This window comes from Dromaius novaehollandiae, chromosome 3 (genome assembly GCF_036370855.1).
Source record: "Dromaius novaehollandiae isolate bDroNov1 chromosome 3, bDroNov1.hap1, whole genome shotgun sequence".
NCBI classification, from domain to species: Eukaryota; Metazoa; Chordata; class Aves; order Casuariiformes; family Dromaiidae; genus Dromaius; species Dromaius novaehollandiae.
Window position 1 is genome coordinate 119,495,155 of NC_088100.1, and position 27,812 is coordinate 119,522,966.

The 27,812-nt window shown below is 39.0% G+C and overlaps 3 protein-coding genes across 6 annotated transcripts in view; 2 read left to right on the plus strand and 1 right to left on the minus strand.

The window, feature by feature from the left end:
• The window catches only part of WDR26 (WD repeat domain 26), a 33,162-nt gene extending 20,649 nt beyond the window's left edge, over nucleotides 1–12,513 (plus strand). For both annotated transcript variants that reach the window (XM_026094591.2, XM_026094593.2), the window contains 6 exons: nucleotides 685–804; nucleotides 1,674–1,819; nucleotides 2,353–2,431; nucleotides 3,037–3,166; nucleotides 5,959–6,144; nucleotides 7,715–12,513. In XM_026094591.2, the coding sequence (XP_025950376.1) occupies nucleotides 685–804; nucleotides 1,674–1,819; nucleotides 2,353–2,431; nucleotides 3,037–3,166; nucleotides 5,959–6,144; nucleotides 7,715–7,740 (687 nt within the window). In that variant the 3' untranslated portion in view covers nucleotides 7,741–12,513. The remainder of the gene's footprint in view (nucleotides 1–684; nucleotides 805–1,673; nucleotides 1,820–2,352; nucleotides 2,432–3,036; nucleotides 3,167–5,958; nucleotides 6,145–7,714) is intronic.
• Nucleotides 12,514–17,763: 5,250 nt separating this feature from the next.
• Nucleotides 17,764–24,667, minus strand: CNIH4 (cornichon family member 4). The gene is made up of 5 exons (XM_026094596.2): nucleotides 24,307–24,667; nucleotides 22,815–22,883; nucleotides 21,719–21,831; nucleotides 18,549–18,689; nucleotides 17,764–17,965 (listed from the first exon to the last, which is right to left on the minus strand). The coding sequence occupies exons 1-5, from the start codon at nucleotides 24,460–24,462 to the stop codon at nucleotides 17,938–17,940; spliced, it is 507 nt and encodes a 168-aa protein (XP_025950381.2). The 5' UTR covers nucleotides 24,463–24,667; the 3' UTR covers nucleotides 17,764–17,937.
• Nucleotides 24,668–24,898: 231 nt separating this feature from the next.
• The window catches only part of NVL (nuclear VCP like), a 41,797-nt gene continuing 38,883 nt past the window's right edge, over nucleotides 24,899–27,812 (plus strand). For all 3 annotated transcript variants that reach the window (XM_064509961.1, XM_026094594.2, XM_064509962.1), the window contains exons 1-4: nucleotides 24,899–25,047; nucleotides 26,042–26,115; nucleotides 27,317–27,369; nucleotides 27,469–27,568. In XM_064509961.1, coding sequence (XP_064366031.1) covers nucleotides 24,991–25,047; nucleotides 26,042–26,115; nucleotides 27,317–27,369; nucleotides 27,469–27,568 — 284 coding nt within the window. In that variant the 5' untranslated portion in view covers nucleotides 24,899–24,990. The remainder of the gene's footprint in view (nucleotides 25,048–26,041; nucleotides 26,116–27,316; nucleotides 27,370–27,468; nucleotides 27,569–27,812) is intronic.

The following is a 27,812-nucleotide window of genomic DNA, read 5'->3' on the forward strand; positions in this document are numbered from 1 at the left end:
AATTTAGCTTCCTAAAACAAAATTGTTTTCTTTTTCACCCTTTGAATACTTTTCTGCTGTTCTAATTAATTAAATTGGCTCAGTGAAGAGCACTAGAGCTGGCATAAGGGAGAGGAAATAAGCACTTACTGTTTTGGCGGTGGTAAGCCATTTATTGGCTCTCTGTCTTGTGGAACAGTAGCATTATAATTTAGGGATGAAAGCTAAATTTTGGCATGGAGAGCTTCAGCTCAGGAAGGAAAATGTTCTAAAGACTCTGGTACTCCCCTTTTTACTAAAATCTATTTTTATCATATCTGTAGTTCTTTGGTCTCCTGCCTCCTCATTTTCCATGTTTTTCTCATCTCTTATTGCGTCTCTCTCTTGCATTTTCCTCCAACTTCTTTTAATTCCTCTTTTTTAATCATTTTCTTTGAGTTTTCTGACACATCTGCTATGTACTTCATCTCTCCTGATTTGAGGCACACCAAAAAAAAAAATCCCTAAATCAAATTCGAGGTCACTGGAGGTGACCTTTTTATTGAGCGTTTCAACAGTATTCATAAACTTGTGTTTCTTTTTAGCTCTAATGTGGTGAAAGGTATGTACCTCCAAACACTGTGTGTCGGGTGAACTTACCTGTGCCTTTTGGGAATGGTTTCTGCTGGATAGTATAAGGCTGTGCTGTGTTTATTTATTTTCCAGACTGGGGAGCTGAGGACAAAGATGAGCCAATCTCATGAAGACAGTTTAACAAGTGTGGCCTGGAATCCTGATGGGAAACGCTTTGTAACAGGAGGTCAGCGTGGACAATTCTATCAGTGTGTAAGTACTCTGCATCTGTCCATTGAAAACAAAGCTAGAAATTAAAGTTTCATTACAGTCAAATCTATGATTTGTATTTTTTAGGGCTTTCTCTCTCTTCCACTTTGTGTGTGTGTGCACATGCTAAAAATTAAGTTAGTCTTCAGAAATTGGAGTTTATTTAAAAAAAAAAAAAAAATCTTCTCATCCTTTGTAATTCAAAAGAAGCAGTACATTAACGCTAGTATTCCAGCAGCACTTGTCTTTTTTTGTAGCACTTAGAAGGGCTTAAGGAGCCCTTATAGAGATTCCTGTGCCTAAAGGAGAATTTGTGGGCTGGGAATCTTTTTTCATAGCTGCTCTGGAAAATACATTAATTAAAAAACAGGGCCTTTGCCCACAGAAGTTGTGCATTCCATAGAATTTTGGCTGTGTCATTCTTAGTTTTTTGCATGCTGTCTTTGCTTAGCATAAATGGAAATTCAAAACCTCATTACTTGAGTAGTGTTAGTTTTGAATGGCAGTCCACAGTCTCACCCGTACTCTGCATTACTTGTTATCTGAATCAGTGCCCTGGATAATAACACAATATGCAAAGCTCAGTCCCCACAGAGGTGAGGCTGGAGATCTGTTCCTTGACCTGAAGTAGATTGCACATTATCAGGCATGGAAAATAAGTGGAGAAATGGATTCTCAGTTCTCCAGGACAGGTACCTATAAAAGCCCTCAGTTAACACAAGGCATGCCCTAATCTATCAAGTCATTTCCGTTGCAGGCTAATACCGCTTTCTGTAGTAACTGTGTGAACAGAAGACAAAAAAAAATACTTGTCACAGAACTCGTCAGAAATCCAAGACTAACAGTTCTTTTTCTCTCTCTTCTCTGATCAGGATTTAGATGGTAATCTCCTTGACTCCTGGGAAGGGGTGAGAGTACAATGCCTGTGGTGCTTGAGTGATGGGAAAACTGTTCTAGCGTCGGACACACACCAGCGAATTCGGGGTTATAATTTTGAGGATCTTACAGACAGGAACATGTAACTACCTTTTTCTTCAGTTTTGAATTACTAGTTCTTATCATGAGAAGACAACTGAGGATGGGGTTGTGGGGCAGGATGGGAAGTAAGTTCTTACAATGCCCTCAGTATTAAAAGGAACATAATATGGAACAAGAATTAGTGTGAATTGCAGCAAGGAGGATAAGGTCAGGTATTAGAAATAACTTTCTAAGCACTGGGGTAGGTTTCTTGTGTATGTTTCTACATCTCGATCATTGAGAATCTTCCTTATACCTCACAATTCCTGACACATTTTAGATCTGCCTCAAAGTTGGAAATTGGATTTGAGGTCTAAAGTCCTTTTCAGTCTTGGCATTCATCATAAAGTAAGCAAACTGTTGCAGACTTAGCTTGTATTGAAGTAGACACATACCTAATTTCAAATGCAGTTTCAAATTCAAAACTGTCTTCCTCTGATAATATTGCAGAAACGGGGCATACTTTTTGTTTTTGTTGTTGCATTATTGTTTGGTTAAGTGTACTCTTAACACTGATGCATTTTGTAATTTCAGAGTACAAGAAGATCACCCTATTATGTCATTTACTATTTCAAAAAATGGCCGTTTAGCTTTGTTAAATGTAGCAACTCAGGTGAGTTGGTGATGATAAATGGAAGTGCAAATAAACCTGCTTACAACCAGTAACCTTTTTCCAATGTTCTGATGGAGCTTGGGATGTTTGATATTAACCAGTTGCGTTTCACGTAATATGAAGGGCCCTAATGCTCACAAATACAGTATGACCTTCATTCTCTGACAAGAAGGTGATCTTGTTCCTAATAATGATTTTCAAGCTGGTTTATAGTCAAGAGTTTCATACTGTGAAATACTGTTGAATGTTAACATCTAAGTATAATATTGGGAAGCCAGGTACAGCAAGGCTTGAGGCATGTTGATATCTCACAGCCTTTACCTGTAGGATGAGTTTTGTTTATTTGTTCTGAGAATTAGGGGCTTTTGGTGGTTGTTTTTGAATGTGTTTTTTTAACCTTGAGTAAGAACAGAAGCTTTTGAAATAGAAGGGACTACAGAATGGAAATTTAAGCTAGTAGTTTGGTATCTGTTCAGTTTTACTCTCTTGAGCTAGTAACAGTACTGAAATAGTGTACTTTGATCATTTTTCATTGTTTTAAATATTTCAAAAGAACACTGTGGATAATGTTTAATGATAACATCCTCTATACTTCTTATTCCCAGGGAGTTCACTTATGGGACTTACAAGACAGAGTTTTAGTGAGAAAGTATCAAGGTGTTACACAAGGATTTTACACAATTCACTCGTGTTTTGGAGGTCATAATGAAGACTTTATCGCGAGTGGCAGTGAAGGTAACATCATCCCCCTTTGTGCAGAAAACTGGCACATCATTTACTTCCTATACCTACTTTTATAATGCTCTTGCCAGCAGCTGTCATCTCTAAAAGTAAGCAACTGGTTCATTAAATAGCAGTTTGAGGAGCAGTGAGATTGTTGCATGCTTCAAAAAATAAGTGTGCTAGCAGAAAAAAGTCTTTTGAGAGTATGGTGCTAGTAGAAAGCATTAATGAATCTTTTGGCTTGCTCCTCTAAGACAAAGAACATCTTCATACTTTTAATTATAAGTGGGTGGAGTATTTTAGAGGGTTTTTTTTTTTTTGTGGTATGACACTTAGGTTCATGGTTTGAATCAAAAATAATTTTTCTTGCAAGTTACAACTTCATTTGCCTGTTGAAGATAGGTGTGGCCAAATTATTTTAATTTCAACAGAGTTGTCATCTTAATTATGAAAGGAGTGGTCTCCATTTAAGCAGTTGTTGACATAGTCTTTCTGGTAGGGTTTCATGGTGATCAAAGGCTTTGTGATGTCATCTTATTCAACTCTCTGTAGCAAGAATAGAAATTAGTTAATGCTACGTATCTTGAATTGGCTTGGTTCTGTCGCTGACGTAGTGCCATCACCTCCCAAGGACGTCACTTAAGATTCAAGCCTATGAATTCAAGCTACGAATTGCACTCAATACATAAGTAATCAGTGTTTGTACTAAGTAACTCACAGTTGTAAAGAAATAGGAAATGTCGGCCAGGATAAAGAGACAATATTACTATCCTTTTTTTGGAAAATATCCAGATACATCTAAAATTAAACCAAGTTTCCCCCTCTGACCAGACCCAGTGGAAGATAATGACTGAAGGACAGCATCTCCAATCCAGTGTCAACCTTTTCATCTTTGAGCCAGATTCCTGGTGTGGGGCTTGAGTATCAGGAAGTTCAGGATGTGTGTTGAGCTATCCTGATGATGTGCACGTATGGGTGTGGACACTACAGTGCACCAGTCTTTTTTTCTTTTTTTTTTTTTTTTCCCCTTCCTTCCTGTGTGGGTAGTTCACTTGTGACCTACTATTTTGTATGACATGAATGTGGTAATGAATTTATCCAAGTCATCATCTTAAGAACAGCTTTTCTTTTTTTTGCTGTCTTTTTAAAAACTACCCAGCTGTAGTTGAAGCTGATGGTACCTTATTTAGATTTGGACTACCTGAGGCTGTTGTCTCTGCACTGAGTTGTTGCAAAAGTGGCTGCTGTGAAAGTCTATGTACAAAAAACGTAACAAATTAAACGGTCATAGTTCTTAAATTGAAGAAGGTATGTTGTCAGCTAGGTAGGCTTTTTTCTAACACTTGCATCAATAGGAAGAAAATGGAGATCTGAGAGAGAAATTGACTGCTGCCTTAATCTAGCTAACTTGCTTTTTCCAAAACATAATACACGCATTCTGACAAGCACCAAAATACTGGTTTGTGTTTAGGCTTTGATTCTCCCAGACAGCAGAGGCTTGCGTGTCCAGTGTTTAAGCTGAGAGTGAATTGTCTTGTTTGATGAGTAGCGTGGATATGTAGTCTCTTGAAATCGTAAGTGGAATGTAAACACAACCAGAACATTTGCATCAGTACAAATACTATAGAGGTATTTTACTCAAATGAGCTGATTCAACAGAAGACAAGTGAGTTATCACATGGTTCCATGATGCTATTCTGGCAGGTAGGTCAGAGAGCAAGTTTGTTTTGTAAGGGGCTGGGAGGAGGAATAGAGGAAGATTTTGTCCATTAAGGCTTCAGAATTACTTCTACATTAAACCTGTTCAAATAGGTGAAAGTGCTTTGATTTGCTACAACTAAATACTAGGCTTTTGTATATAACTAGTACTTGTCCAGTTTATATAGCTCCATTTGAAAGACTCCAAAGACAGTCCTAGAGGGGTCAACTCACAGGTTTGTTAAAGGCTGCTGATCTACAGTTAGAAAAAAAATCTTTATTTAGAGTCAGTTATTCTTAAATATAGTTAGTTGTAGAGCAGTAACACTTTTCTAAAAATTGCAGTGGAATGTTTGACTGGTTCACTGTTCTCATGTATTGCTAGAAATAATTGAAAGCTTCCTATCACAAAATAAGACCTGTAGCGCTGTTCATTGCATCTTTAATATGTAGGAATTCATATCTCTAAGTATCACGCAAGTATTAATTGCTTTCCAAGACTGTCAGTAATAGGTCCGAATTCAAGGCTTTAGGCTTAGTTGCCACCTCTCTACTTCTCAGTTTGCACTTTTACTGGAATATTTTTAAGTCTTTGGTACCAAAACAAATTTAATTATCTACAGAGCTGTGACCTTATCTATTACACATCAACAGATGGTTGTTCAAAAATATTCTGCCTTAGTACACATAGCTTTGTAATGCATATAAATATGATGGTTAAAATAATTCTGCAAGCCTTCCTTTTGGATAAGGTTATAATTCCATATCCTTAACTTTAGAGTAGCTCAGTTATTTTTTTTTTTTTAGCCATGCATTGGTTTATTTGCATTGTAGTCAAATGTTTTTTTTCAAATGCCAGACTTGGTAGACTTGCAAGTCTTAAGAGGGTGGAAGAGCTTTGCCCATATTGCTTTGGTCACTTTTAGGGGAAAAAAAAATCTTGTTAGGGCTGATGCACATTCAACGGAAGTGGGGTTTAGAATTTACAACATTAATGATATTTTAGTTGCTGAGAGCTTGTTGTGTGGAAGTGCGAATTGACATGATAGTGGTCTGTTCAGAACAATGTTTCTCATTATGTTTCTTGAAATGTGTATTTTATTTAGATCACAAAGTATATATTTGGCACAAGCGTAGTGAGCTGCCAATTGCGGAGCTGACAGGGCACACGCGTACTGTTAACTGTGTGAGCTGGAACCCGCAGATTCCATCCATGATGGCCAGCGCCTCTGACGATGGCACTGTTAGAATATGGGGACCAGCGCCTTTCGTAGACAACCAGGATATTGAAGGTAAAAAAACAAAACTAACAAAACCCCTCTGTGTGTGTGTGTGTGTGTGTATATATAAATATATGTATTTTCTAATCACTAGAACTGCAGCTGGTTCAGTGGGTTTTCTTTGACGTAAAATAGAAAAATGCTTTTAAGTCTTGGGTAGAATCATTCTTTTACTTAAAAAAAAATATTTTTTTCATATGACTTCTGATTTTTTTTTTTAATCCAAGTTATTTATGTTTATGGAATAAAAAGAAAACAACTAGTGTTTCCAAATTTTGATGCTCAAATTTCTGATGTGGTCTTATAGCAAACTGTGGTGTCACTAAAACCTCAGGATTATATTAATTTATTTATGTAGATTTCTCAAAATGTTGCCGCTAATGCTTTAAGTACATACGATGTTATGTAAATAATATATTCCAACCACACTGGAAATTGAATAATGGTATTATAATGCTTACAAAAGGAATCTCCAGAATCTGGAGACTGAAGTGTTTGCACCGTAAAAGCTGATATGCCGCGGATTGTTTCCTAACCATTAGACCTCATCCATGTCCAGGAGAGAGATGCTTGTTAAATGGGTGCTATTTGTTCTGGTGTCCAAATGCACGCTAATTTTTTCCAACCCTCCCTCCCCACCTCCCGGAATGGTTAACAGGATTATTATTTGGGGTTGTTCTGCTGTTTAATAGGCTCCTGTGACTAACAGGTTCATCTTGTGGTAAAAATTTACAGTAGACCAAAACGAAACATAGTATATCCCATTGCCACAGGATGTTATGGATACTAAGTGTGGACACGAGTTCAAGAGGAACCTGGATGAAGTAATGAAAGAGAAGTCCACTGAGTGCTCCTAGGTGCAAAACCCCTCTGGTTCAGAATGCCCCTTAAGTGAAAATGGCTGGGGCCCGGAAGGAGATCGGGGGAAGAATTATCTCCTTTCCCTGCTCTTACGCGTTCAGAGGCATCTGCTTCTGGCGTTGGACTAAGTGGATCAGGCTGGCCAGGCTCCTGTTTGTAAAACTTGGAACGCAGCCGTAAGGACTCAGGTCCTGCCCTCCAGTTGTTTTTAATTTCTTTTTTTCCCCCAGTTACATGCCTGCTTACTCCTCCCTGGTTCCTCTAGAAAATCAGTTGGAAACTCGATAAAAATCAAACCAGTAGGAACTCTGGATTTCTCAGAGCAATGTATCTACAAACGAGGCTTAGGTGCACGGAGCAAAGTCTAACAATTTAGGAGTCTTGAAAGGATGACGGGCAGCTTTGTAATTAGCGTACTCCACTGGAACGTGAATGCAAATATGGGTTATTTATTGGTCTCTTTTTGGAAGAGAGAACTCTTATGTGCTAGCAGCGAACATGCTGAATTAATCTTTAAATGAATATGAATAATAGTGTCTAAAATAGGCTATTTTTAGCATGTGATTTAGTTACACTGTAAAGATAAGCACCATTAACTAATGCATGCTCAGTAAAACTTCTGTAACTGCACTGTATTAATGACCTTATAATAGAAGTTGTTAACTGTTGGTAAGTTCTTCAAGATGTGATTTCTTTCTTTTGTATTTTTGTTTTTGCTCAGAGGAATGCAGTAGCATGGATAGTTGATGGCGAATTTGGAGCAGACGACTTCAGTTTAACTTAATTAGTCGTATTTTAAATGGCTTGGGATTTGGTGCAAACAAACATGATTGATAGCTGGACAGACATGCTCGTCATGAAAAAGAACCATTTCTGAAGCCCGATTGGGGCCAAACATTTACCACCTTGCTTCATAGTAACCAGTCGAGATGAAGCACGTCGTTAGAACGTTGTTGGACACCGTGTTGAAATTACCCCCCCCATCGGTTGTGAAGAACTGTGCTACATTCAGGCTAACCATTGAACTCAGTATATATATTTTTCCCTCCTGCCTTTTTGTCTGGCAGGCTACTGTTCTTGTTGCTCTTCTGTGTAATGAAGTTTAAATGCTTGTTTGGAACACTTTATTTAACAGTTTAGAAGGCTTGATAGAAAGAGTGCTTTAGTCTGAAGAGTATACATTGGATAGGAAAGTATTTCCTTCTCTTGTTTCTCAAATCTCTCTCCGCCTTACTTAGCTTGAGATCTTTGCAGCTTGGTTCATGGATTCTAGCCTTGCCCGTTGCGCAGTATATATAAATTGAGATGATAAACCAATGAACTATGTCAAAAGCACTCTCAATATCACATTTGACAAAAAGTTTTGTACTTTTCACATAGCTCGTTGCCCTGCAGAGGGGTTAACAGCACAATTTTTTAAAAATAAATTATTTATAGGATTAAAACGACTTCATTTGTATACATTTGGAATTAAAACAATGTGAGAAGTGTTGTGAAATGCAGTATCACTGATGCTCTTTCAGAGTGTCGTAAGACCCATTCAAAAGCAGTGGCTGGAAGGAGCTTTACGTAGGCAGTGAAACTTGTTCTAGAAGGAGAAACTCACTGTTCATCTTAACAAACTGTGTTATTTAGAAGCAAAAGCATTCAGAGCACACCACCAAACTAAGACTTTAAACAGGACAAGGTTTTTTTCTTGTTTGTTTTTAAGACTACATAAATACAAGCAACAATGCTGGTAAAAGGCAGACTACACCTGGAGGGAAGAGTTGACATTTTTTAAAGTAGTCAACATCCAAATCATAATTCAGCACTTGTGTTATGATTGAAAACTTTATTATTTGATAAACAAAGATGTATAGGTTTTCTTTTTCAGAATATCCTTTTAAGTTTACAGCTTTAAATGCCTCTCCTAGACCTTGCTGAAAGTTGGTGCTGTGAACATCTTGACACATTTAGGAACAGTTCCACTAATATCCCATGTTTAAAAGGAGAAAGACACTTATAACTTAAGTATTTATTCTGCTCAGAATAAACAGATGGCCTGGCATCCCTGTGCTGCTGCACTAGGCAAATGCATTATGGAATGGTATTGGACTCCCTCTGCCTGCGTTGAGTAGAAAAGTTGTGTTGGTGCTGCTGTGAAGTAAAGAGGGAGCAGGGAAAGGCACGTCACCGAGAGTGATAGCAAGAAAAGTGTGGACTGCATCCTTAAATGAGACAGTAAACCTAGTGTCCTTGTTAGTGATGTGTGGAAGAAGGGTGGGGGAAGGTTCGCCAGAGATCCTGGGAAGAGAAGCGTAGCCACTTTGAATGGGAATGTGGTGTTTAACATAAACAGTCCCTTTTTGCTTTCCTGGAAAAACAAAGTGAAACTTAGTGGGTTAGATTTTAGATTCCAGCCATCAGGTGGGTTTTTTCTTGCCTTGGGTATAATCTGAAACATGGTTTAAGGTTCCAATATTCTTGTTGAGACCAGCCCTGAATCTGACATATTCCTGTCTGTCTTGGTACTTCCAAAATGAAGCAAGAGCTTCACGTTTTTATCTTTAATCTAGTTCATTTGTCTTAAACATCTTAAGGTGAATTTCTTAGATAGCAACTACCATCCCACAGGACTGGGTATACATGTATAAACTTAGAACGAGGACCTGATGTGTAGCCTATTGGCTGACTTTAGAGGCAATTGTTTGCTTCTCCTGTTAGTTGGCAGCATTTCTGACAGCGTAAGATGAGTCTTGGTCCTGTGGCGTTGGTGTTGCAGGGAAATGGACAGCTTTCCTAATGTCAAATTCTAGTGAGCTAAACCTCTTGGTTTTAAATAAACATTGAATACCTAAATTGTAAAGAGTGTTTTATATATTCAAAATGTGGTACAATTCATAAGAAGTGCTAGTGTGTGAATCTTTGGAAATTACCCCAGTATACTCTTGCTCTGGAACATGGTTTTTAAACAAAACATTATTTACAGAGGGGAACAATCCTATTTTTATTTTTATTTTTTTGGTTGTCCCTTAAATACAGTGGTCTGGCACTACTTGCTCACTCCATACTCATGGGACTTCAGAGGGAACTTCAGGCAGGTAGTGAAGGCTGGGTCAAATCTCAAGCTTCGATTTGAAGTGTAATATGCACTTGAACAGGCATTTTAATGTGGTGGCCATACACAAAACAAAGTGAGTCTTTACCTGGTAAAAGCTGTGTGGGAGGATGTATTAGAGGATACCTACTTTCCACTGCAGTGTATTGTAACCAGAAGTTTAAACTTAATACTTTTGCCAAAATACTGCCCCTCTGTTCTGGGGCTTCTCTTCTGGACTTAGTATGTACCTCTAAAATACACTTCAGGTATTTAGAAGCAGAGTTTGGGAGAAGCACATGTTCTGCTATCTCTGCTTGAGTTTAGTTTTGTGGCACAGCAATGCAATATAAAGGAGAGCTCCTTGAATCAGATAGATGGCACCATTTCCAGAGTGTCTAAATAACAGCATATTGCATAGATATCTGTTTCTTACAGGTGATGAGCAAAGAATGAGAAAGGTGAGACTAGTCTTCATGTTGCCACAGCACTTGGTCCCACAGTAAACTTGCATTATGGATCTGGTGGTAATGAGTACCACCATTTTAACTTCGAGATTAAAGAGAAACTTAAACTGTTTTTAACATGTCAGATATTCACAATGTGTGAACTGAAAAGTACCAATACTTTTTGCGCACAGACTAAAATGAGACTATGGGGGAAAAATTAATACATTTGCTCGTTTGCAACATGTTGCTTTCCATGTGCTTAAAAATGTTCATAGGCTGGAGTCTAAGGTTGAAACAAGTACACATCTGCAATAAATTACTGTATTTCTAGTAAACAGACCTATGATTTTAGAGAGGAGAATATTGTAAGCGTGTACTTCTTTTTTTTAGCCTTTTTGGTAAGCTAGTAGCTACAGGTTATTGGCAAGGTGGATCTTTAACAAGTTATGCTGAAGCATTTTATTTATCTGAATGTTCTTTAGCTGTTCAGGTAAGTAATTTTCAAGGGACAACAGAGCATGAAAGGGAAAAGCAGTGATGATAGATCTGTCCGGGGTGGGGGGACGGAGGGAGGGAGGGCAGGGAGGCACGATGGACGCAGGACACTTGTTTCAGATTCCCTCTGTCTTTTCGAAAGTTCTCCAACTTAAAAGTTAACAACTTCTTAGGATTAGAGCAAAGACACAAGCTAGAAACCTATCCAGGTGTTGCCAGTTACTTCTCAACTTGGTTTCAAGCAGGTAATATTTAATAAAACTCAATTTGCTCTTGGGAGTTTGTGTCTAGTTGTATCTCCTTACGCTGATAAATGATGCTCCCACCCATAATCAATTTTCAAGGCTTCCTTAGTAAGATATTTCTTCATGGAAACCAGGACTCTTATAATTAGCCCTAATTTTAGGGGAGATGTTGTAGACCCAAATGGGGAGGGAGGTAGAGGAAGAGGAATGCATACAAAAAAGCAGGATTTGCTGGCCAACAAACTACTGTAACTTAAGGGGGAGGAGAAAAAATGCACTTTCAATAGCTTGTCCACATCTTTAGCCCTGAAATACATGTGTGTTTTGGGTTTTTTTGCTTTGTTTTTTTTTGACAACTATTAAGGGGAACATCCATCCTATAACTGGGCAAACCTCCTTTTTACCTCCTCCTCCTCTTTTCCACATTGGCTGGAGTCCATTTTCAGCTGCCATACTTAATTTTGAAAACTGCTACTTTTAATGTTTAGAAAAAAATCTCATTCTCTGACACTTTTTTAAACAGGGTGGACTTAACTGAAGTGTGCAGTTTTGAACTACTGCTGCAGTAGCTGCCTCTAGTTGTTAAAATAAACTGTAGGCAAGTTTTTTGTCTATTAATCCAGATTATCTGGATTCAACAAAACGTCTGTGAGTGTTCCTTCCACCTGGTATGAATGTGTGTGTGCATGTGTGTGTGTTACACAAACAGACATAGAACCAAACGTCTAGGTACTTGTCATGTTTTATCGCATACTTTAAGTCGTGTGTATGTGAAGTGTCCTTTGATCTGAAGCTTTTGGTTAATATCAGTATATTTTTATAAATTTGAAATTCATTGTGCCCCATCTTTTTCTTAAATGTTTTTCATTGTTAGGGTAACGTGCTAGATTTGAATCTTAACATTTTTAGGCACAGATGGAAAAAGTCATTGGCTCCTTGAAAACATATGGGACAAAATGGATCCTCAAAGCATGTATGTACTTACAAACCAAGCTGTAGAGATCAAGAAAAGAACTTTACTGTTGATCTCAAGATTTCTAAATTGTCAAGATTTATATGGAGTTGTGGTGGAACTAGTTAACACTTAGAGCTTTTGGTATGTAATGACTATTTGCTATGGACTGATATTAAATGTTTCAAAGGATTGCGTTCTTAAACTTTCTGGATTTTTGTTACTCTCCTCAGATTATATTAAGTAGTTAAAATTTCTTTGCTATATTACATTAAAAACATAAGAACTTTGGGTCTCGTATTTATTTTCACTTGTTTTACTAATTATTTACAGAACACCGTTTTAACTTTTTTATTTTATAAATGTGTAGTATTTTAAACATATCTCTAAAAATTGTTCAATTGGAACTACATTAACTTCTGATTTGTTTTTATTAGGATTTTTAAAAAAATACACTTTTTCCATGTTAGTGCACAGCACTTAACAGAAATGTTTGTATTCCCTTTCTTTCAATTCAATAAACAGAATGAATAACTGTAATGAATAGTTTTTAGTTTCCTAAACTTCACCTATGACAATCACTTGGATGTTCATTTCTTGATAATTATGGATTTCTTCCATATTTGTAGTATTTTATTTCCGTGATGGGAAAAATTGTTTGGCAGTTTAGCTGAAGATGAATTCGCAGAGAACGTTGTGCAGAGACTTTCCAGTTCCTGTTCTTGCTATTTGGCTGTAACCAACCCCATACTTCTGTTTTCATTGGACATTTAAGCCACTTAGCACTGTACTTGCTTGTGCCCCAGTCTATGCTTATTTAAGCTGTTGAATGCCTACTCCTTTGAGGCTCAGTGCAGGCCTTATGCTGGATATTCACTGAGGTGCCATTTAGCTTGCTTAAATACCATCCACGGGTTGCTTTAGGTGAAAGTTGTGTGTTTTATTTTTTTTAACAAAATGCTGCTTTTCCATATTAAGGTACTCTGTTTCTTGCTACTACTGTTGTACTACTGTTTCTTGCTTACACTTCTTTTGCCAGCTGCCAGTAACTGAAGATCAGGGAAGTCCTCTGATCTCCACCTCAGGTTGACCTAAGCAGGTTTTGTGGCTAACAGCTCTTGAAGATCAACTGTTGCTTTTGTTCCCTCCACCTAACCCTGCATTTTTCTGCCTCTCTTCCTCATACCTTAGATGACATTCTGTTTTTCTGTCCTGAATTCTGCATCATGTGTACCTGTATCTTAGGCATTTTTATTCAGCTCTAGCTGATGCTGTATTTAATATAAAACTGCACCCAAATTTGCTCCTCTCCTTGCAGCTTTTCCAAATTCAAACTTTTTTTTTTCAATTTTCAGCTTCTCTATTGACTAGAACAGTTCTTTAGTAGCTCCCTCTTCACCTTGTTCCCTTTCTTGCAGTTTAGGCAGTGTTTATGTAATCATGTCTTCGATCCAGCTGCAAACAGAATGGGCACATGTTATCCCTTTCCAGACATCTGTTTGCACTGCTTCCCTTGAGTACTAGTATCTGTTCAAGGGATGTTAGGCTGCAGACCTAATTCAGCCATAAACTATCCACACAGCAGATGAAGAAAGTTTCTTGGATGGGTTTGTTACTACATTTCATCTGCCATCCTGTGCCTGCCTCTTACTGGAGAGAGTAGGGAAGCGTGAAAGAGAAACAGCTACATGATTTCCTAGAACTGTGAAATTTCAGTATATATAGGATTTAAAAATGAGTTGTGATTTTTTATTTATTTTATTTCTTATTTATTGAAATCACCTTCATGCAATATTGCTCATAAACTCCTTCCAAAGCTGTTTACTTACAACTCAGCTTTTGGAACCATGGTACTTCCAACTATTTGAACCCTTCAGATCATATAGAAGAGGTTACGTAAAGAACCTGACTCTAGGTTAAGTATTTCATAATTAGCTTAAACCCAAGCTTTGCCTGAGGGTAGGGTACTTCTCCAGAGTGACATTTTCTGTTTTACTCTGTCACTTTAAGCCTTTGCTTATGCTTTCTATGCTTCTTTATGCATGCTCTGCTATTTTGTGTGTTGCATGTGTTTAGGGTATACACTCATTACTGAAAGAGAGAAGTCCCAGTTGCCTCCTCCCTTTAAAAGTCTAATGCTCTGAAGGAGTAATTCTGTTGTACTTCCAATCCTCACTGAAGTTTCCCCTGAAGTTTGTATGCCTCTAATGTTTCTGCCAAAAATAAGGTGGTTAATGATCACCTGCATGCTAATCAATACTGCCCTTGTTTTTTTGTTACCATCTCCAATCTCCTCATTACCATAATATCCTTAGAGGCAAAAACAATCTTTTGTTAGCATTTGGGAAAAAAACTAGGGAGCCTCTTGTGAAGCGAAAAATTAGAATAAAGCTGTAGCAATATTGAACTGATAGTGATTTGCTCTTATGAGTTAATCAGGATGTCAGATTGGTTAACCTTCATGTAGAACTGCTGTCAGGGCCACCTGACATACTTTTAATCCCACTAGGTTCCATAATACAGAACTACTTCTAGAATAAAACAACACTTACTGGGATGAGGAGGAGGTAAGTATATTCCTTAATAAAACTGGATAAATAAACAACAGCCCATAACCCTAATGATGAACTGGAGGGAAAATGTGCTTACATATTTAATTACCAAACACCTCTCCCCCTCTTCCAGTTGCAGTACTGTAACAGCTATTGAAAATCTGGCTGAAAACTGCTGAACAACTAATAAGGTAGCAAGTACCTAGGCTGTAGATGACAGCTTTCTAATCTTGCATGAAAGTCAGAATCCCTAGAGGTGAACTTCAGACTTATTTCCATGGATTAAGAGTGTTCTATAAATCATAGCTAATCATTTGAAAGATAAAGGAATGGCCCTGTTATAAAGGCATGCTTGGATACCTTAGCTCAAAAGGAAAATAACGTTCCGGTCCATGAACAGGAGGGAATCTGTGCTTTTGGTCTCTCACCGATTTCCTAGTGATAAAGCTAGGTGAAGTTTTATTGTGATCAGTCTGAAGTTTGTCATTCTCTTGAGTTGCCTATAGCAAGCTTGGATTTAAATTAGCCTGTTCTCCCTTGATGGAGTGCCAGAATTTTTTTTTTTAAACTACTATAAATTTTTTGTGCTCTGTGGTTCTCCCATGAGATGAATATAGGACCCCCCTTTTTTTTCCAGCTAATGTGCTATGTTTTTTAGCAAACACACGTTACTTTTGCATGTTTTTTGTATTGCTGATACAGAATTGTATAAAGATCACCATTAAGACCGTAAATGACCTGTACGCAATAAAGGAGGCTTCAGTTACCTGTGTAATTACTCTGCAGAATTGTGGCCTTTGGAGCCTGCTACTGAGGTGGTTACAAGTACTATAATAAGCTGTTAGAGATGAATGAACAGAGAATATATTCTCAAAAAAACCAAAAAAGTGTGTGTGGGGAAGTATGCATTCATATATAAAAGTATAGTTTGTTTAATATTTGACAGCCACTATTTAGAATACATTTCTGTACTTTTTGTTGACTGAGTGTGGTCAGTAGTACATTCATAACAGAGGAAGTACGGAAGAATCCACAGTAATATCCCTCTAGGTCAAGGAAGTGACTTAAAAAAAAAAAAAAAAAAAAAAAAGAATATCATACTTAAGACTTTTTTTTTCTCCTTATTCTTCCCTGTCTAGCTTTCTTCTCTGTGGAAACACTTGTCTCTGTAGAAGGGAATGGAAGATTTTCCCAATGAGTGATACATCTTACCAAATCCAATATGCAATGCATCGGTCCTGTCTGATCCTAACAGCATAATTCTGAAGAGTTAGTAGCTAGAAATTATTGAAGACAATGAAAATGTTTAAGATACAATATTAACAAGGCTCTCATCTCAAAATCACATCTTTATAGTAAGATATAAAACTTCTAGTCTATTCTAAGCAGTGTAATTGCACATACAGGTTAATGGTCATGTTTTCCATGGTGCAACTTCATTTAATGAAACTTAGCTGCTGTTGGCACTGCAGGCAGGACTTAACTTAAATGGCTTACTAGCATTCTCCTTAACCTCTTTCTTCTAATGGATAAAAACCAATGTATGTGTAGCACCATTTTTTTCACAAGAATATACAACAGGCTGTAAATCAAATAAGTACAACTGTCTTCACACACAAATAAAATAACTAATCCCCTAATATGTAAGCTACTGTGAAAGTTACTGACATTCCTGTTTTTAAATTGTTTGCTCTCTCCTTTTTATAGACCTACATCCTGTCCGGGGTTCAGCTTTACAAGGCACCAATTCCTGTATTTTGGTTTTGTGCACTTTCAAGCAGCTAGTGGCATAGAGCAGTTGTTGTTATTTCATTAGTTATTTTCTATCGAGCATATTTTCAGTATATTTTAATCTTTGCAAGAGCTAAATTTAGAATCTGTCCATCATAAATTTAAGGATAAACTTATCCTAGAACAAATGTCAAACGTGAGACAGCTAGAGAAATAAAGCTTCACTGTTTTTGTGTCCAGCAGTGAAAAGATGTAAAACAATCTGTTGCATGTGAACAACATACTAAAATCTATATAATCTGCTAACTACAGCTGAACAGTTACAAGTTCTTCAGAAGGAAAAGCTCAGAAGTTTAAATACCTAACTACAGATCAGTATTTCTGAAGTGTTTCACCAGACACGTTTGTTTCAAAAAAGAATCTATAGGTTCTTAGGTATACATATGTAAGATTTAAAAACAATTGTTGGACAGTGAGGGCACAGACTCAGGTTTATCATTGATGCAAGAGCAACACCAAAAAGAACTTAGTTTCTTGGTGTCCTTGAAGCAGAAGCGCATCAGAACTGTGGGAATAACTGCATTACAGTCTACCACAGTACCTCCCCTGGTCAGACGCATTCTTGAGTCACCTTGCTGGGTATGGGAACAGCAGGTTCATGGAGAAGTGACTGAATGATCTTTTGCTCCATTACTGTCTCCAAGCCCTAGTGTAATCTGGTATTTCCTTTGTATGGAGGTCTATGATGTGTTTCAATAAAACAGGAGTGGGAGGGAAAAAGCAAGTTTTACTCATGCTTCTTCATTTACCTGTAGCAACGGATAAAACTCTTGCACACAAGTGTTTTACCAAAGGAACTTTTTCCATCCAAACACAAGACTTCATAGAGATTGTCTGGGGTGGATGGGAGAAAAGCACAACTTTTATTCCATTGCTTTTTAACTGAAAAACACTGACATGTAAAGATGCAAGCTGTGCTAGCATTCCACCTTGAAACATATATTCCAAAGATTCCTTCAAACTAGGCTCTAATCAAACAGCTTGACGGCCAGAGGCACATTCTGAGATACTTCAGTAAGAAACAGACACTTAAATTTCTTCCAGAACTACCACTATTACCAACCTAAGCTGTTGAAACAGGTTTTCCTCTCATCATCTCCTTCTATAAGACCAACTCTGTAAGCAAGGATTTCATCTTACAGAAGCAGCAGCAACCGCAGTTCAGGTTGTTGTAAAAGGAACAAAAACAACTGCTACACAAATCCAATGTCTTTTGAAAATATTTTATGTTAAAAATACAGAAAAATATTTCTTGTTCAAAGAGGAAAAATATACTGCATGACGACACTGGTCTAGGTATGTTCAGAAGGTGTCTGTGGCTCCACAACCAGTCACTGGAGTGATGACCCAATTTGGCAGCTAATGGTTCTTTTTCAACTTCTCAATCATTTATCAAAGCCAGAATCATACTGTGACAAAACAGAAAACATGAGACCAGTGTATTACTGAAGCATGTGCAAGAAGGAACAGCTACTGTTTTTCAGGAGAGAACTGCAATTGATTCTCTATTAGAAAGTCAAGGCAACCATGCCATGTACTTTGTTTACGAAGGCACGGATTGCAGAATTAATATTGCAGTATACCGTTCTTCTATCTTGTAGTGACATCACAGGGCTCATCAGGTTCTATCTTAGCCAGATCAACTTCATCTTCTCAAAGAGAACTTGTAAAATACGCTTCATCTTCAAGACTACTCCCATTCTAAACAGAGGCTACTTATTTTAGGTGCTGAAATCATGCAACTCTTTATATAGTGCTTATAGTGTTTCTCAGATTAGGAAGTAATCTTAGTTTCCAAATGATGTTGGATCAGAAAGAATAAGAGCATATAATGAACCTGCAGATGGCTGTCAAAATATATTATTGAGGCTTAGCACGATGCAAGCAGATAAGACACTTAGGAATATCAGCAATTATACTAGCAGAATAGAGGAGATAAAAATAGATGGCAGACAATTCCTTTGTTCCCTGGCAGCAATCTGTGAGACTAACCTGTAAAGGTACATGAAGAAACAGAGCAGATGAAAGCCTAGTTTAATCATGGCTTCCTTCATGTGTGATTTCAGTTGTCCTCGGTTATGGATCTCTGTGGGATCAAATACCCCCATATTTCCACTTGGCACCATAATGAACCTGGAAGTTTAAGAAAAACAGAAGTACAGTCATCAAAACATTAGTGAGTATAAGAGTGAAGGGCAGGGAGTGGGAGGGAGTTTGCACAGAACAGATTGCATGTTTTACAGTTCCATATTAAAAAAGCTGTTTTTCACTTCTTCTAACCCAGTCTCAGGATATTACATGCATCTCTGCCACTACAATCCACAAACAAAAAAAATCCCACAAAACAGAGGACAGGAGATATTAAAAGCATTAGCCCAGCTTCCTATGTATAAACAGAAAATTTTCTGGGTAATAGCAAATTTCAGACCAGTTTAATTGCTGCTTTTGGTCACTCAGTGTTATGGAAGAAACTTCCACTCATGGTGGCAAGATGCACTGGATGAAAGGGACTGGGAAAAATTTAATTTAGCTAAGAATCAGTGATTTCCTTACAAAAAAAAACCCTACAGATAATCACAAACTCTAGTGGTCAAAATGAGACAGGGAAAGGCAGGGCAAAAGATCTGTACTTTATTCCCATCTTTGTCACAACTATCCTACGTCACTTCAGCAAAGACACTGAGCTTTCTTATGGCTGATAAAACAAAAGCGCAGAATTTAAGTAGTTTTCCTCCGCTCTCTGAACCCACAGAAGAACAGAAGTTGAGTGGAAAAAAATGAAATGTAAGCAAAAGGAAGAGAGAGCCCAACAAAACAAATGTTTATATACTCTGAAAATCCAACAAGCAGCATGTTCACCTGACGTGCTCATTTCTCAAAAGAGAAGATGTGAGCACTTTAAGCTCTCCAGCTGAGAGAACAGCTCCTGTTCTCCAGCTGAGCTCAGTCTAGAACAGTATTATTATTCTACTTGAGTATCATACAGGTTCTACCTTCCTGCAATAATGCTCTTTCTACACAAGAATTTAACTCTTGGTCTTCTACTTGGAGCAAAAGCAAGGTCTCTGAACAGAATGCTTTTTGATTTTCTTTACATACTTGAAAAGCGGCACCACTTGTACTCCAAAAGGCACTCACCCAGCTCTTACAACATTCTCTTTACTAATAACAGGAGGGGAAGAAAGGGAACAAGAAATGAGAAGGGTTTCTAGCAGCAGCAGGAGACAAAAAAGAAAGTTAAGCCCACTGTGCTTTTTTTTTTTCTTTCATAGGGACATTAAAAAGTCATGTGCAACAACATTTACTTCAGAAATTAGTTCCTGAAATACAACATATGAAGAAGATTCAAACACATTCATCTGAGGCTGGAACTCTGGAGCCCATGATAACAGGTTCACACTCCATGTGTTCACACTTAATCCTACTTTACTCATTGACACCTTCTCCTCTTTTCAGTGTATTCCAACTAACTACCTTACAGTAGACCTCAGTTTTTATCCATTAAATAGCTGAGGTCAAATCTAAGTTTTATCCCAAAACATCTGATTTCCTTTTTAATGCTAAACAACACACACTTGCTTTTGCAGACCTCCTTCCCTCCAAGCTATTAAAATGTGTGAAATTCCTTGATCCTCATGAGGAAGGCAGGATTAGTAGCCTGGACTTAAAATTTTTACCTCTTGTGGCAGAACAGGCAAAGTATCACGTTATTCATTTATTATATACATTGCACATCTAAAATTGAGAAAACAAACCTAGATTTTGGAATATTTGGGATGTCTGCTCCATAAATGACTAAAATCACATAAAATGAGAGCTGTCAATTCAAAACAGCATTCAGAGTTTACTGGATGAAGCATGGCAATAGGAATCATTGTACTATCCTTTAAACTTCTTTCTGATCAGCTGGAGTAGGGAAAGCAATGCAAAAGCTAATTCTGTGTATTCTATTCTATATCAAGAGATACCAAAGTGAACAGCATCCTTCTGTGCAACAATGAATAATATAATTGTATGGAGAAGGCCATACAAATAAAGTATCTCTGTGTGCGTATTTAAGCAACACTCACCTACGAAGCATACAAATTAATGCTCTCTCATGTTACTCCAGCTGAGAAATATACGAAGGCTTTACTAGCAATTTTGTAGAAAACAAGGATGATGGATGCACAATATTTTCCTAAAAACAACTGCAATATCAATAAAGGGTTTTTCACCTCTTTTTACTGAGACCTAGGAAACCTCTTCTTTCGTTTAACCAACAACTCATCCCATCTCAGCAAACAGTTAGCAGGTTCACGGAAACAAGTACAGTCAACTCTTTATACCTAAATCTTAAATATTTGGTCTTTTGACTTCCTGTAGTATGGTGCTTAGAGGTTATCTGTCCAAGAACCCACATTCAGTTTCATTACTGTGATGTCTGTAGGGTTCAATTCTCTGCACATCAAGTGACATAAAGCACACAGGTTTCTGCCCTAGGACGCTAATATTTCTAATTGATAGAAAATAAAATGAATGTTTTTTGAACTGACAGTCTCCCCATGGCAACCTGCAAACCCCTAGTAAGCAACCTGTTTCAAAGTGGTAGAGAGCCCAGCGTACAAAGACAGTTTACACCAGCAACACCAAAAGTTGTCATAACATTAAAAAGACTGGAAACTTTTCCAAACGCAAAGAGGCAAAATGGGTGACCCAAAACTTCAATTAGACAATGCAAATGAGGGAGGAAAACAGGAGTGTGAACAAACGAATGCACAGGGGCAGAACGCTGCAATCTGACGCTGGTTTTACAACCATCAGCTATGCTGATCTAAGTACTTTTATGTCAGTATCTTTATCAGGCGCCTAGACACAGAGTGAAAAATCTTAGCAACAGTTTTTGCAGTACTACTTCATAATCCCAATTAACATGCTGTTACTTCCTACAGACCTGTGAATGATTCACAAATCAAGGTCCTTTTGCATCAGAGAGAATACAAGGAAATGCCAAAAACTTCAGATCCTAAACTCTGTCGGGTTTCTTGTAATTTTAATTGAAAAGAGAGGAGAATTTTATGTTAGTTACATCCGTGAAGACTGTTAGCAGCTCAAGAACATAACTGAAACATCTCATCAGGATATACTGCTTATGAAAAGAACACAAAATTCTTTGCACTTACCTATATATATTCCATGTTGCTACTGGCAAATTAAGGAGAAAGATGAACCAGTGCAGTGAAATAAGCATTAATACCGTTACAATAGCATGGCCAATCAACTCAGGGACCACCCACTGTAAAAAGAAAAGGAAAAAAAAAGCAGTTACATCGACAAATGTAAATTCCTTTCTGAAAAAAAAATCCATATGGAGTTATTGTCCCATTCTAATCATATCAAAGTAAGACTAGATAGAATATTCATGGTGAAGCGTACACGTGATTTTATCATAATGTGAGGAAATTAATACTTTCAGCCAGATTCCCCGTGAATAAGCCAGAAATCAGGCCCTAAGATATTATAACAGAGGTAGTTTATTGAATTTTAATATACCAATTTCTAGAGAGAAGCACAGCAGCTGCTTAAACACAACTATATTAGGCAAGTATTTAAGAAAGCAAGTAATTTAAGAAAGTAATACAGTGCTCATTTGAAATGACTGCAGAGAACACTGAATTTAGGAATGTGCAAAGTAGATAATAGAAATCTGCACTGATACAAGACATATAAACCCCCCTAGGCTTGCAACAGATATGAAAATTGATCAGTATGGAAACCAGCATAGATAAATTGGGTCAGCCCCTGATAATTATATATTTTTGGCTTAAGAGTCCCTTGTAGTGATTTCTTTTACATTAGGAGAGAAAATACTTCTAAATCAAAGTGAACCACCAGGCACGAACGAGATCAGCTTAATGCAGATTTAGTTAAAAGGGTACTTTTCCCTGTCACAGTAAACCACATGTAGGAGCAAGGAAGCAGAGAACTCCAGGGAGCTCCATGAAGCGTTAGCCTCAGTCTCAGGAGTTCAAACTAGCAGCCTATCTCAGAGCACCAAGCGTCGGAAGAACAGCCTTTTGTGACGACTGGCTGAAAGACAGGGATATGAAAAAGAGACGCAGACATAAAGGATGAACGCTTGGGAAAAATACTGCCAATCTGGACTCTTCAAATACACATTATACTCCTGTTATTTGTGATGCTGAGATGCAGGGCTGTTTTCTGTTACTTGTTTTTTTTTATTTTAAACCACATTAAATGCAAAGGAGAATCATTTACTTTATTGAGTTTTGAGCAGCAAGATCTAGCGTTAATGTAGTCACATTCCAGATCTGATAGTGTAATTATCTGAAGTCCAAGATAAGGAAAATTTGTATGGTAACTTAATTAGAATACTCAAAGTCTTATTTTCATCCAATAAATTGGGAAATCTTCATCAGGAAGAATAAGTTAGAACTTAATCAGAACACTCTGCTCTCAGCGCAGATTTTCTGTTCGGTTCTGCAGGAGATCTGCCAAAGGCACTTATCAATTAATTACAACACATAGTTCTACTTTAGGTAGAAAGTTGGGCCATGTCTTATGATTAGTCCAAGGGATTTTATGATGTTTTTCCAACAGTGATTGTTGCACAAGTGCTAAAGTTCAGTTCAACGCTGAATGTAGACCAGGGAGACAAACTAGTGCTTTTACCATTGGAATCATTACTACAGTATGTGAAACACAACCTGAAAGGAGGAAAAAGATAATGCACTTTTTACACCCCTTACAATAGAGCCAGCTAGAATGGTTTTAATAAGTGGATCTACTCATTTTATACTTGCAGCAACATTGAATTATTTCATGCTCTGCTAGGAAACAAGTGGGTAACACTGCTATCAAGTGAACTTTCAATGAATGAAATACGGATTTAGATAGAAAATTCCTTTCAAAAAAGACTTAACATGCGCACATGCACATCATCAAGCTACATTCTGTAAAGCACACAACCCTTTCTCTAGGAAAATGAAAAAGCCTGAGATTTATTCTATTCTTAAAAAGTATATAAAGTCTTTTAATTTTAACAAATAAAGCTTTAGCTTCCTTCATTCCAGGATGATTTTCTTTCATGTGCTTCAGCACATTTTTTTTTCCTGTTAGAACTGAATAAATTCTGAAGCAAGACCAGGACTTGAAAGAACACGAGAACTCGGATTCTCCAAAGAGACAGAGACAGACAGACAGCCTAATCAGTGCTGTTTATGCTCTAAGGCCAAATAATGGTGACTGCGGAAAAGTTTGTAACAAAGAATACAGAGATACTGTCCACCTGGGAACCCACGGTATCCTAGCTACGAGCACGCATTTAAAGCGCTCTAAGATATATATATTTTTAGGACCTCTACGGTTTTGGAGGACGTAAAACATGCTTCCAGCATCCTCTCCTCCACCCCCCCAAGCCAAGCGGGCTCTCCGCCCAGGGAGCCACGACCCGTTCCCCTCGGCACCAGCCGCACAGGTCAGGGAAACACTGCAGCGCTAAAAGCAGCGATGGTGCTTCTGCTACGGCCTCGCTCTGGGGTGGGGGGGGGCGCGGCCGCTCCCCGCGCAGCAACGGCCTCTCCCGCCGACGCCCTAACGGCCGCCGGGCGTCGGCGGGAGAGGCCGTTGCTGCGCGGGGGAGGGGGTCTCGCTCCCTCAGAACGAGGCCGCGGCCGTTGCCCAGCCCAGGCCCTCGCTCCCCGCCGCAACGGCCCCCGCCCCCCGCCTCGCCGCCCCGCGGGGAGGATACGAAGTAGACGGCGAGGAAGATGAGGGCGCAGCAGTCGATGAGCGAGAAGATGAAGACCACCGACTCCATCCCGCCGCCGCCCGCGCGCCGCGCAGCACGCTGGGAAGCGGAGGCGGACGCGGCCCCGCCGCCGCCGGGGCGGTGCTGCGGCCACATCTACCGGGCGTATGTACGACTGACAGGCCGGGGGCGGGCTGCGACCGCTTCTACAGAGCCCGCTGCGGTAGAGACCGCCGGTGTTTCTGACGTCCGCTAGCGGGAACGGCGCCCGGAGAGGGGCGACGGACGGGCAAGGGCGGCGCTCACAGCGGAGCGGGGTCCCCCAGCTCCGCACGCCAGGCTCAGGACCGAGCACTGCAGTTATTCAGGGAAAAAAATAATCGTGGGGGGAAAAAAGCTACAAACATCAATATCGCGTGAAGGAAAAATAGTGACCCTCATAAGCGACCCCCACAACGGTCTCGGGGGGAGGAAAGCGGCGCCCCAGAGCGCCGCTGCTCGCTGCCAATAAAGTTGTGCGGTTTGAAGGGGCCTGCGGCGGCGTGGCTGAGGTGCCCGCGCGCCGCCTGCGCGCAATTCCCGCCTCGCGGCTGCCCGCTGAGCGCCGCCCCGTGCAGGCAGAGCGCGCGGCCAGCCCCGGGGCCCACGGCGCGGCGTGGCGGCCGGGGAGGGTGGCGAGCGGCGATGCGGAGCCGGCCGGGGCACTTCGTGGACCTACGGCTGAAGCAGCGCGTGAAGCAGGTGCCCGCGCCTCGCGCCCGCCCGGCCGTTGGCGCCGCGTCCCACCCCCTCCTTCCCCCCACAACGGCCGACGAGGCCTCGCGCGCGGGCAGCCGCTCAACGGTCGCCTGCTGCCGGGGGCCGCGTGGGGAGCGGAGCGCGCTCAGAGCGGCGGGGGCGGCGCTGTGCTGGGCGAGCCCCAAAGGAGCGACCCCGGCCGCCGGCAGCACATTCCCCCGCCCCCCTTTGGTTGACATCCGGCCTGCTCAGGTGCCGAAAAGGATCGCAGTCAGCCCTAAAACGCCCGCAGGAATCTGGCCTTGCCCTTCGCGGGCTTGGAGGGGCTGTCTCGTTTCAGGAAAAAAAACTTTGATGTTACTCTTCTGCTCCCCCCTTCAGTGTTTCTGATCCTGAAGGTGGTTTCTGTTTCAGATGTGAAATTAATAGTCCAAAGGAAATAAGCCCTGCGTATATGTAGGCAAACTGGAAGCACTTACATTTAGAAACGTGTATCTCGATTACATTAGATGCCTGAAGAGAAGTAAAAATATGGTTACTTAAATAATCAGTGCCCAAAAAGTGGAAAAAAATGATCACTTCAAATGGCATGGTACAGAGACACATTTTATGAAAACTTATGATGAATTCACAGGTTAAGCATATTTTTTCTGAGTCTCTATATAGCTGTACTCCTATTTCCTTGAAATTTGAGTGGCTATTTGAAGGAACTTGCTAATTTTCATTTATGGCATCACAGTAGTCGTGTCTTAACCACTATGAAATAAAAGAGAGTCCACGGGACTGTGTGGCATCTTGATCTTGTCTGCAGGTCAATAGCTGCCTATGTCTAATGTGTTCCAAGACAGTTTAAAGCCGTTTCTGGTTTTTAATGTTTCCATCTCTTTTTCATTTTAACTTCTGAGAATTTGAATTTGAAACAGGCATACTCGATCTAGGTGTTCTAATGATATGATTGACAGAGATCTTATTTGCTTCTTAAAATTCTTCGTTTCAGTACCTAACAAGTGGTAAATGTGGCCAATATGTTGACATTGGAATTCTAGCATCAGAATTACAGAGAACCTACAGGTGAGCCAAGACTTGTATCCTTATATGCTACATTAAAAATATAGACTTATTATGTATTATTTTGTTATTTTACATTGGTATTTTAATAAGATTTGAATTTTTCTTTATATTATCTTCATAACCAGTTGCTGCGGTTGATTGAGACAGGAAGATCTTTTCCACTCCTATGTTTTCCTTTGCCAACCTATCTAGTAACTTTTTACTATTGCGTTCCTGTTGCAAGGTTTACTTGCTGGCTAATAACTTTTTACTATTGCGTTACTGTTGCAAGGTTTACTTGCTGGCTAAGACTTTTTATTAAACAACTACTGATGCATTACAGCATGTTGATCCTTATCCCTGAAAGCTTAAAATATGAGAGGAAATAACTCTTTGATGCAGGCAAATGGTGGAGACACAGGACACTGTTGCTCAGCAGGATAGTCAGTCTTGCTAATTACTTTTATATAGCTGTATTTTTTAGGCTGTTACATTTTTTTGGGTGGGGAGAAAGGCTGTGTTGCAGTAGACAATTGGGGAAGGTGGATTAAGGAATTTAAAGAAGTATGTTAATTCATGATTGCATGGTCTATTTTCTTGTGCTTTATTAAAGAAAAGGAGCTAAAAATCCTTATCAGGATGTTTGCAGGTGCATTGCTAGTGATGAAAGGGTCTGTTTTTTCTTTCCATATTGTAAAAAATCAAATAAATAAAATGTTCCCTCAGTGAGTGAAAGTAAAAAGTTGATGCTTGCTGTTTGCAGTTAAGGATGACTTAAGTTAATGATTGATAAGATTTTCTCATATTGAGCTGTTGTTACTCTTCACAGTTATACCTGGCTGGACTGATCTTTCTATGTTCTTATGTGAATGAAAATATGAAAACTAGTAGTGTTGTTGTGAAATAAAATCCAATGGGCTCATTTGTATATTGCTTCTTCTCTATACCTAGAGTTAAAGAGAACCTTGAAAATTTGTACTAAATAGGCATTTAGAGACCACTGTAGTTCAGCATTTTTGTTTCATCCCAGAAATTTAGAGTTGTACATTGCTTTTTGAGCTATTCCAGGCTTAAGAAAAAAATAGTCACATTTTCACATAGTTGGTTCTTGAAAAGAACTTGTATAAAAACTTGTGTATCAACTTAGAATGTATTTCTTCACTGAGAATGACCATATATTGGGGGAAAAGCTGTTGGCATAACCTGTTATTTTGTTTTTCAGTGCAGAATATGGACGAAGAAAAAGAAATGCTTTTAGAATACAAGTTGAAAAAGGTAGTTTTGTTAGTATTATGTCTAAGATGCTCAGCACTAACAAATTCTCTGCTTATACTTTGGCCCTTTTCTTATTATATGTTTGAACTTTTTCTTCAGTGTTTGGAATAATCAGTAATGAAAAAGGACGTGAAGATTTAGCAGTTTTAGAAGCTGAACATGTGGCAAAAAGAGCAAGACAAGGAGAAGAGAAAAATGAGTAAGCAAGAGGAGTTTTTACTGGAAGATGACTTTAGTAATGTTGTTAATATTTAGCATTTATTTAAAGCTTTCTGTCTTATATAATTAAATTTTGGTAGTTTCACGATAGATCCTTGATCTTCCATAGACCTGTCTTCATGAGGATTTACCTGTAGTTAATTAAAGCACTTTTTTTGCTGAAGACAGGCAGTTGCAAGAGAATTGATCATAGTTTCTCTCCTGTGGTGAAGACATGGCCGTGA

Coding starts and splice junctions, on each gene's coding strand:
- CNIH4 (XM_026094596.2), bottom strand. CDS start 24,462: ATGTGGCCGCAGCACCGCCCCGGCGGCGGCGGGGCCGCGTCCGCCTCC. Junction 22,884..24,306: donor TCTTCCTCGCCGTCTACTTC/GTATCCTCCCCG, acceptor CTTGGACTTCAG/ATAATTACACTATCAGATCT. Junction 21,832..22,814: donor GCTGCTCAAAACTCAATAAA/GTAAATGATTCT, acceptor TTCTTTTTACAG/TGGGTGGTCCCTGAGTTGAT.